We start from the raw sequence: 10,809 nt of genomic DNA, 5'->3' as shown, positions 1-10,809 counted from the left end.
CTGCAAAGTAGAGATGATAAGAGTGGCTATGTGCCATTGTGTTGGGGCAGTTACAGGAGCCGTTGGAGCGAAGGGCCTAGCTGAATGGCCAGCATTCACATGGCTGGGACTCTTAGAGGTGTATCTTTTCATCACAGGAATTGGAAATTGGGATGGTGCGTCCCTGTGTAATTGACAGTGTTTCTATTATACTGCCCCATAAAATAGGTACATCTTATAATTAATGGCATCCGAGATTTGGTGAAATATGGAATCATTACCAGTTGTGCTAATCTGGGGAAAACTACAATGTCTCTGAGTAAAAATGTCCCCATCTGCAATATAGACACAATGTTCCTCCTTCAGCCAGCCACTTTGAGGTCAAAATGAGACTGCACTTGTAGACAGTTTGACACTGCCCATCCCTCACCTCCCTCCCTCCTGGATGGCACCAATTGGTGGACAAAGGTGGGCTTTGGGCAAACAGGGCCATCCTGAGCCAGGAGCCTGTTTGTTTATCTGTGGAGGGGGAGGCCTCAGCACTGAGGGCCAAGCAAATATTTGAGGTTATGGATTAACTCACTCAAAGTCCAGGCTGTCATGGCGGTGGGACAGCAACCGAGCAGTTTCTTCCCGGCCCACCCCAGTAAGTCCACTTCGTGGCAGGTTTGGTGAGGAGGATGGAGGAGGGATGAGCAGATGTTAAGGTTGAATCCTCCAGCCAGGGTTCCAGAGGCTGTCTAGGGCTTGGGCGAATGGGAACTCCGGGCTCTGCCACCAGCCAGGCCAGGGCGCTGGCTGGCATTCCTCAGGCCTGGGTGCCACAGTCCAACGGACCTTCTTCCCAGACTTTGAGGCAAGTGGAAGTCATCTGAGGACTGCCAGGGCCCAGGGATGTTGTCAGGGCCAGCTTGGAGCCCAGGACTCTCCATTCTCCCCACCTGATCCCCACCTCTACACCTGGGGGTCTGATTTAAACAAAAGTCAGCAGCAGCCACCAAGGGAGTCAGTGAAGATGGAAAGTCAGGTCAGATGGGGGGGGGGGGGTTGCAGATGGGACAAGCAGGTTGATCCACCAGGCTTGGAGGCAGTGGAAGGCTCACTCCTCAGTTTCCTGTCACCAGTGCTACTGATGGGGCTCTGTGGGACACCCAATAGTTTGGGGCAGGGGATAAGAATCCAGGCCTGGAGCCACATGGGCCTGGGCTCAGATCCTAGTTCCGTCATGTCCTGATTGTGGGTTCTCAGTAAGCCACTTCCCTTCCCTAAGCTTCAATGTGCCCTCTATGAAATGGGGTGATGGCATCCATACCTCCCTCATGGGCATTGTGAGCTTTAACTGAGATAATAAGAGCTAATATTTCCTGAGCATCTGGTGTGTATAAGCCCTGTCTTAAGAGCATTCTGTGGATTAACTCATTTAATACTCACAATAACCCCATAGGGCAGATATGCAATTTTTCTAACCAGGAAACTGAGGCATGGAACAGTTAGGTATCTTACCCCGTGTTGTTGTCCTGGAGCTGGGATTTGCATCAAGTAGTCTGACTTGGTGGCTGGCCTTCTACACCATGCACAAATTGCTTGGAAAACACCATGAATGTCCAATAAATGTTAGTTCTGACTCTTAGGCTGGCTCTTAGATCAGTGAAGGCACCGCCCCCTGACCCGCACAAAGAACAGGGCCAAGGAAGGTACTTGCCATGGCCCTTTTGTACTGAGGCCCCTTGGATCTTCCCTAGGACTCCGTGCCCTTTCCACTTTTTCTCTTCACCCCTCAAACTCTGGGCAACTGCTGTGACCCTAGCCCTACCCGGGCAAGGACCCCAAGGTGCCAGTGACTGTCTGGCTACTGAACAGGGATCCCCCAGCCGCAGCCCTCACATTCAGCTCCCATCTGGGGACCAGGCAGCAGGCAGAACAGGAGCTGGTGGGGCTGCTGGAAGCTCAGAAGTCCTCCTCAGACAGGTGTCAGCAACTCCAGAATGTGGCAGCTCGCAAGCCTCTCGCTATTGTTGACCATCTGCGGAACTTGCAGCACAGCAGCTCCTCCTGGTAAGGCCACTCTCCTCCTTCGCTGGGACCTGTGGGGCCTTGGGGGCAGCCTTCTCTGGAGCCTGTGCAAGGACCTCTACCTTGCAGCCTCTCTTCTGAGCCTCAGTGTGACATGAGAGGCACCGTGGGGAGGAACTGCCTGACAGTCCCCTGCTGGCCAGTTCTTGGCATCCAGCAGCTGCCCCCATCTGGGCAGGCGGGTAGGGGGGTGGTGGTACCTGTGACAGCAGAGTACTGTGGTAAAAGCTTGGAGCCCCTGGAGGGCAAGTCCTGAAGCTCCTTCCTCCAGTCTGGGAGTGGGCTGCAGAGTCCCCAGGGCCTTTCTCCTCCCCCTACTCACTCCTTCAGCTGTGAAAGCCCCATGAGGCCACCACCCAAGCTGCTGCCACAGGGCAGCCTCCCTTCCAAGGCACGTGTACAGTGACTGCCCTGCCCCATCCCTCCCTGAGCTCCCCCTCCCCCCTCCACCCCAACCAACAGGGTGTGCAGCAGCCCTGAGGGGGAATGAGCTGCTGGCATCTTCCTGAAGCTCCCCACCACACACTCATTCTGTTGCTGGCATTTGAGCCTCTTCTTGAGTTGCTTGTCTGCCTGGGGTGCCCACCGACTCCCACCCGTGATCCACTTGGCTCCTATGACCAGACTTGGGTCAGATGCCTTCCTTTCCTGGCCTTTGCACTCCCCTGACTTGGTCTCTCCACCTCAGCATGGCCCAACAGACTCCTCTCAGAACCCAAGAGACAGGTCTGCTGTCTTGCAGGTCTGCCCAGCAGAGGGGAAGGCAGAGGAGTTGCTCCACTGAGGGAGGTCAAGTAGAGGTGGGGAGGGAGGAGGGATGGTGTCAACAGAGGGTTGCACAGGGGTACTCTGAGAGTAATGAGACGGGGGTGATGGTCCTGCTAATAACAACAGCATACCACCAACATGTGTCACTGGGCGCTGTTTGACACCATTATCTCATTCTTGTGTTTGGATGAACAAACAGGTTTAGAGAGGCAAAGGCAGTGGCTCAAGGTCCCATGGAGGTCAGGCTGGGTCCAAAGGGAAGGCTGTCTATCCAGTACACGCACTCTGAGTGGCCAACTCTCCCATCCTTCAAGGCTGGCTATCCACTGTGTGTGGAGGAAGAGAGCAGATGAGCTGGGTTAAGTCCTGAAGGCCTGAGACAAGAACACCTCTTGGGGCTCAGCACAGAGTGGCCCCTACCTCAGACCCCTCCCTCTAAGTGAGCTTCCCCTCTCTCCAAACCAGGCTCAGTGTTCTCTAGCAGCGAGAGCGCCCACCAAGTCCTGCGGATTCGCAAGCGTGCCAACTCCTTCCTAGAGGAGATCCGGGCAGGCAGCCTGGAGAGGGAGTGCATGGAGGAGATCTGTGACTTTGAGGAGGCTAAGGAGATTTTCCAAAATGTGGATGACACAGTAAGGCCATCCAGTGGCTGGGTGCAGGCTCAGGGGTCGGCTGGTGGCCAGCAGGGGTCTGGAGGAACAAGCTGGTGCCCCAGTGCTGAGGCCCTCTTGGGAGTCTGGGGAGGCAATGGGCACCAACCCCTTCTCCATTCAGCCTGCTGTGCGTGGTGTGGGGGTGAGTGGAATGAAGAGGACACTGGCCCTATGGTCTTGGTCAGGCACATGTGACTGCAAGGAACAGAACTCTGCAATTAAAAAAAAAAAAAAAAGAACTCTGCAATTAACTCCAGGAATAGAGAGTTTGGGGAATCCTTAGGCTGGGATTCCCAAAAACCCCACTGAAGAAGTTCAGCCTGCCATCTGCCCAAAACTGGCCACTACAGCCTCCCCTGTTCTCTGTGACCAAAATGCCCCGTCTCTGTTTCCAGCCATGCACCTGCAGATCAGGGTGTGTGTGGCCCAAGACTCCCTGATGTCTGTCTACATACACTCCCTCTGTGCCTCAGTTCAAATTCTCAAAGGGCAAAATCTGATTGCTCAGGGGATCAGAAGGAAGAGTCCAGGTCCTCTCTGACTCCTGGAGCCTGATAGTAGCAGCCCTGAGGTGGAAGGATGGATTGTGAAGGGAAGTAGCTCTCTGATACAAGGCTCAGACCCTGCATCCCCAGGGGCTTACTTGAGCAAGTAAGACCAGGAGTTGTGCTCCCACCTGGGGTTTCATGCTAAGCTGTCTGTAGGGATGCCCTTCCTTCCCGTTTAGTGCTTCCAAGGCTAAGGGGGCAGCTCTGCTCTGCCCCTTCAGCTGCTACCTCCTTGCCTCAATCCCCACTGCCTCTTTCAACACACACCCAAAAGACTTTCTGCAGCCACAATCTGAGCACCTTACCTTAAGTCTCCTAGGCCCAGCAGGGCAGAGCCACTGCTACAGTGCTTGATGCTGTAGGCATCCAGCCATGGATCTCAGGTGTGGCGTCCCAGATCAGTAGCAGCAGTGGCAGGGACTTGGATAGACAAGCAGATCTTCTGAACCAGCAATCAACATCTGACCAACAAGGTCTCAACTCTGAGAACACTGGCTTAGGGGAAGACCACATACAGGAGAGGCCCAGAAAAGCCTAAAGGAGTGATGGGGGTTGGAAGGAGGCAAAGCTGCTGGGTGGGGGATTTGGGTCCCTTCCCTCAAACAGTCCATACCTTGGGCTTCCAGCTGTGTTTGGGGGGTGGGGATGGAGGGGTGCATGGGATGTGGGTGGAGATGGGCCACAGGCGACAAGGAGTGTGGCCATCCTCCGGGCAGCTTCACCAGCGGCTGGCAGCAGGCAAGCAGGGAGGGCTAGAGCCCTCTTGTCCAGAAGCCCTTCCCCCTGCAGCCCCACCTGGGCCAGACTCAGGAGGCGCCCCACGGGCTCCCCCATGCGCAGAGGAGCTGATGGCCTAAGACCCTGTCTCTGTTCCTCCACAGCTGGCTTACTGGTCCAAGTATGTCGGTGAGTGCGCTCTAGATCCCAAGCTGCCGCGCCCCCGCCCCGCTGGGGTCCCCGAGCTGCTGCAGGGGCCGGGAAAACGCGGCACAGTGACGCCCCTCCTCCCATGTCGCAGACGGGGACCAGTGCGCGGCCCTGCCCCCGGAGCACGCGTGCGATAGCCCGTGCTGCGGACACGGCTCCTGCATCGATGGCATCGGTGCCTTCCACTGCGACTGCGGCCGGGGCTGGGAGGGCCGCTTCTGCCAGCACGGTGAGGGGGGGGCGGCGGGGAGGGGAGGCGGGGGCCAGGAGGGAGGGGGCGGGGGGAGCGCCGTGCCACCGGCCCTCCTGCTCCTCCTCCCCCCCATCCACCCAGAGGTGAGCTACATCAACTGCTCGCTGGACAACGGCGGCTGCTCGCACTACTGCCTGGAGGAGGAGGGCGGGCGCCACTGCAGCTGCGCCCCGGGCTACAGGCTGGGGGACGACCACCTGCAGTGCCAGCCCGCAGGTGAGCCCCACCCCCCCTGTCCCGGTGCTGGGATGGGCACAGGGAGGTTCCCTGGGAGGGGGCGAGAAGACCGGCTGCAGGCTGCACCGGGGCTCGGGGTGCAGTCAGCCCTTGGGTCACTTGCCCTCGCTGGCCTGCCGTCCTCCAGGTGCCCCCGCTCACCCTGGGGACAGTTCTGGAGGAGCATGAGCCCATAGGGAGCTCCTCTCCCAAACTCGGAGCAGCTGTAGTGGACCAGGCCTCCAGCATCTTCCTCCATCTACCTTGGATGGCTTTATTTTCTGAAGACACCTTGTCCAGCTTGGCATCCCAGTTCCCCTCTCACCTTTGGCTTCTCTGAGGAGAGACAGGAACCAGAGACAGGAGAGTCTGCCTTCTTTTCTTTTTCCTTCCTATACATTTTAAATTTTATCAAAATTGTATATGCCCTAGGAAGTGAGAATTTTACAGCTCTTATGATGAATTTCAGCAGGTTGCTCCTCAGGGTGGGTTTTTTTTGTCATTCGCTGTACAGTGCCCTTGGTGGGCCCTTCTCAGGTGGGATATCTACCACCTGGGCACATTTCCTTAGTCATTTCTTTGATACTCTCCTTCCTGCTGTGTCTCTGTTCTGTCCTGGTTCTCCTGTGACTCAGATCTCTTTCCTCTGGGTTGCTCTTCTAGGTTTGTTATTGCTTCTGTTTTCCACCTCTTTGACTTCGTGTTCTTCTTTCAGGGGATCTTCCACAACGTTATATTCCAATTCTTTTACTGGGAAGAAATATCTAACATTTTATTCTGAATTAGAGATTCACAGGAACCTACAAGGAAATGCCTGTGCACCTGCTGGCCTGTGGGTTTTCCTGCGGGACCATCGGGTGGCCCAGGTCACTGGCAGAACCCCTACTGCCCAGTTCCTCAGGTCTCTAGGCCATTTCCTAAGAAGAATCTTCCAGGCTCATGTTTGAGTGGGCCCCGCCTGCCTTCCAGGCCCCTGGCGTCTGCCCAGTCTGCAGATGGCTGTGTGATTCCCCCGGTCAGCCTTGCACATTGCTCTTTCCTGTGGCTGGAGTCCCAGATCACAGCCTCTAACTCAATTCACCCTGTGCAGAGAATACACCTATGGTCTTTTACAGGGCTGAGAGGAGAATCTAGCCACTGGGCACCTGGGACAGGGGTCTAGGGCTCTAGCAGTTTCCTTTCCAAACTCAGCATTCCTGTCTAGTCCTACCTACCCTGTGTCCTTCAGAAATACTGAGGCTTCTGGAGGGGTTCTGTAATAAAAGCAGTTTGCTGCTGGAATCCTCTATTACTGGCTAAGGTTTTTGTTTTCTCAGTCAGCCATATCAGTTACCATGTCCAGCTTCTGGATTTTTGTGGCTGTTATCTGTCTCTGTTCTCTACCGCTAAGCACTTCCCCTTCTGATGGCTGCCCACTGCTCCTATTATCAAACCTAAATGGCGCATCATGAACAGATGCTGGAAGCCCTCCCATCCCTCAGTTCTCTGTCCTGTGCTCTCTCTTGACAGAGGACCTCACAACTATGCACAGAGCTACTTTGGGGGCTCTCCAGGAATGCCCACCACTTCCTTCCCATAATTTTTTACATGTGTTAAGGGCTTGATGGCATCCCAGCCTGAGACTTTACTTATGTTGGATTACTCTCAGCAGTCCTGGGTATACTGAACTCTGAGAAGTTTAACCACCTGTCCAAGGACACACAGAGAGGTAGTGATGCTGCTTGGCCTGGCTCTTACCATTAGGTGGCATGGTTTGTTGACTGACCAACTAACCAGAGAGGATTTGCAGGTTATTGGCCTTGGGTGCCTGAGCATCACATACCCCTTTAACCCTACAGGTGGAGCAAACTAGCCTGCAGGCAGGAAGTGGGCAAAGATGAGAGGGCAGTCTTGGGGAGTAGTGCCTGGCAGGAACTCACTAGCTTCCCTCTATCTTCAGTGAAGTTCCCTTGTGGGAGGCCAGGGAAGCAAATGGAGAAGAAACGCAAGCACTTGAAACGTGACACAAACCAAACTGACCAAATAGATCCAAGGCTCGTCAATGGGAAGGTGACCAGAAGGGGAGAAAGCCCCTGGCAGGTGAGAGGAGAGGCAGCTGTTGAGCTGTTGGGTCAGGAATCACTGAGCCCCTACTGGGAATTCCTGGTCAGGATGTACAAATGGAGAGAAGGAATGCTGCTTTCACTTAGGGTGGGGGTGGGGGGTGGGGGGTGCGGAGGGGCTGTGCCGGGAAAGCTGGAGGTCCCTGGTGGGAGTCATGACTGGGGCAGGGTGGGTGGAGCACAGGGGCATGGAGCAGATGTGCAGGAAGGCAATAGTTTTAACAAAGAGCTGGAAAGATCATGTGCTGCATGTGGCATTTTAGACAGAGGCCTAATGGGAGAGATGTTTTGCTTAAGAAAAGTGGGGAGGGGAAGGTTGACCCTGAGGTACCTCTCCAGCCTCATCATGGACACTAACACTTATTTGATCCCAGGCAATGGGGGATACAGAAATCAATAAGCAGGGCAATCCCCTGGGGGGCTCATAGACCCAGGGAGGGTCAGGCCTCTAAACACAACCACTCGGTGGGACCTACAAGGATGGCCAGCAGGATAGGGGCTGATGCAACCCTCAGGGGGATACTCAACGTAGCCTTCAGGCTTCAAAGGTATCTTAGAGAATTTGATCCTGGCCTGAGCCCTAAGGGTGAGTAGAACACTCTGGGTGCTGCTAAGGGTGACTACAGCAACAGTATGAGCAGAGGCACAGATATGCCCTGCAACAGGCCAACTCTGTAAAACAAGCAGAAATAGAAAATGCCAGTGAAGGACCATAAGTCCATGCTTATGTGACCAGGGAACCCAGGAAAATCCACCTATGCAGCTAGTGCCTCAGGCTTAAGGACCATACTGGGGACATGCTGAAAACCACGGGCCCTGACTTAGAGTATCAGGGGTACTGTTGTGATGTCACTGCCCACTCTCATTCCAGGTGGTCCTGCTGGACTCAAAGAAGAAGCTGGCCTGCGGGGCAGTGCTCATCCACACCTCCTGGGTGCTCACTGCGGCCCACTGCATGGAGGACTCTAAGAAGCTCATCGTCAGGCTCGGTGCGGGCTGGGGCCAGGCAGGAGGGGGCCACCAGAGGCCTCAGGGAGGGGTGGCACCAGACAGGCTAGCCAGGTTTTGGGTGCTTGAGCTCCATGGAAGGTGTCTGGGGTGAAGAGGCTTGTGTGTGCCCCCCAGCCACTCCTGTGGTAGAATTTTAGGCAGAGTGACACCTGATATTTGGTAGGTAGGGGATTCTCTTCAAATCTGGTGCCCAGGTGTTTACACACATATGTTTGCAAAGTGAGTGGGGGTGGCTCACACAGACACACTTGTGTCTGCACTCCCACTCCCATGACACAGGCTGTGTGTGCAGAGCTCCAGCACCATTAGGTGCAGAGACCCACAGGGCATCTACATGGCCTGGTCTCAGAGCCAGGCTTCACACAGACTGATGAGAACAGAGCTGGGCCACAGAGGCCCAAGCATCTTCCCTGCTTCCCCCAGCTGCTCCCTGCAGTGGTCCAGGGCCACAAGCCCAGCCCCACTCTATCAGTTTCTGGCAGGGGCTCCCCACTGTTGATGCAGGAAAGAAGGAAAAGGTACATTGAAAATGACCAAATTCATATTCCTTCCAATTACCTCCAGCACAACCAAAGACCATTTGCCTCCAGTGGCGCTCAGTTTAGGATTTCCAACTACCCCACCCCTCTTCTCTCACCCCTCCAGGAGCCACCAACCTTGCTGGAGACAGCCTTGCTGTCTCTTGTGTGTAATCCAGACCTTTCTTCCCTGGCAGAGCCTGTGTCCTGTTGGTCCTCTCTGGGTCTTGCTGCTCTTGCTCCATCCCCATCGTGGCTTGTCCTTACCTCACCCTCAGGCCAGCACCACTCACAGGAGAGTCGTATCTCTCTACTGTGGTTGCTCCATATTCCCTTTTGTGGCTCCAGTCTATGTCCCAGGCTTCCCTGCTGACTGCCCACTGCTGCTGGCTTGCCAGGCCTCACTGCTCCATCAGTGAGCGAGTCCTGAATTCCAGCGTTTTGCCCCTTGAGGACTGACACCACAGCGGTTACGCTGGCAGGGATCTGAGGCATGGACTCGTGGCCCTCATGATTACAGTGCCTGGGATACACAACCACTCTGACTGCTCCTCTGCCCTGCAGGGGAGTACGACCTGCGGCGCTGGGAAAAGGGGGAGATGGATGTGGACATCAAAGAGGTCCTTATCCACCCCAACTACAGCAAAAGCACCACAGACAATGACATCGCACTGCTCCACCTGGCCCAGCCTGCCATCTTTTCGCAGACCATCGTGCCCATCTGCCTCCCAGACAGTGGCCTTGCAGAGCGTGAGCTCACCCAGGTTGGCCAGGAGACCGTGGTGACTGGCTGGGGCTACCGCAGTGAGACTAAAAGAAACCGCACCTTTGTCCTCAACTTTATCAACATCCCTGTGGCCCCGCACAACGAGTGCATCCAGGCCATGTACAACATGATATCTGAGAACATGCTGTGTGCGGGCATCCTTGGGGACTCACGGGATGCCTGTGAGGGGGACAGTGGGGGGCCTATGGTTACGTCCTTCCGTGGCACCTGGTTCCTGGTGGGCCTGGTGAGCTGGGGCGAGGGCTGTGGGCGCCTCCACAATTATGGCATTTACACTAAAGTCAGCCGCTACCTTGACTGGATCCACAGCCACATTAGAGGTGAGGAGGCCTCCCTCGAGAACCAGGTACCTTAGCATCCCTCAGGCTTGTGTCTGAACCCCAGAGGCCACTCATGGAGTGGGGGCTGGATTGCTGAATGGCAATATTTGAAACATTAAAGAGGACATGTGACAAGCATACCAGCTACAGTTCTGTCTGTTGTTGCATCCCTTTTCTGGACTGTTCTGGAGGGAAGTAACATTTGTGGAGCATCTACTGCATGTCTCACATATTATGAACACAATCTTATCTAACGCCCAAAGCAAGTCTGTGGGATGGGAAATAGTAGTAGGTCCAAGTCTGGTGGGATCTGAGGCTGATAACATTTGGAGGGGGCTCTCTTTCTGAAAAATAAAAAAAAGTTGACAGTAAAACTGTGAGAGCTTCTCCCAAGGCCCTGGAAGGAGCCTGCACAAAACACAGATCTGGAAGCCAGAGCTTTACAGTAAACCCAACAAGACAGTGGTTTTGAACTCCTATTACAGAGGAGGAAACTGAAGTTCAGGAGGGTTTATGTGGTGGAATCAGGATTCAAATCTAGATCTGACTCCCAAACCCCTGTGCCCCTGGTCTGTTCTCCACTGGTCTTGACGGGCAGCTGTGTTGAGCACCTGCTGGATGTGGAGTCCATTATCAGTCCATTGGGGAAGTAGC

General features: G+C 55.0%; 1 protein-coding gene across 1 annotated transcript; it reads left to right on the top strand.

Annotated features, from left to right (window-relative positions):
* The first annotated feature begins 571 nt into the window (after positions 1-571).
* On the top strand, positions 572-10,511 carry PROC (protein C, inactivator of coagulation factors Va and VIIIa). Its single transcript, NM_001013849.1, is given in 9 exon segments — positions 572-625; positions 1,944-2,034; positions 3,286-3,452; positions 4,903-4,927; positions 5,040-5,177; positions 5,283-5,417; positions 7,357-7,496; positions 8,391-8,508; positions 9,613-10,511. Coding segments are annotated over 8 exon segments (1,371 nt in total). The 5' UTR covers positions 572-625; positions 1,944-1,964; the 3' UTR covers positions 10,191-10,511.
* The last annotated feature ends 298 nt before the right edge of the window (positions 10,512-10,809 follow it).

The sequence above is a fragment of the Canis lupus genome, chromosome 19 (genome assembly GCF_011100685.1).
Source record: "Canis lupus familiaris isolate Mischka breed German Shepherd chromosome 19, alternate assembly UU_Cfam_GSD_1.0, whole genome shotgun sequence".
NCBI classification, from domain to species: domain Eukaryota; kingdom Metazoa; phylum Chordata; class Mammalia; order Carnivora; family Canidae; genus Canis; species Canis lupus.
This window is presented reverse-complemented; position numbering and strand designations above follow the sequence as displayed.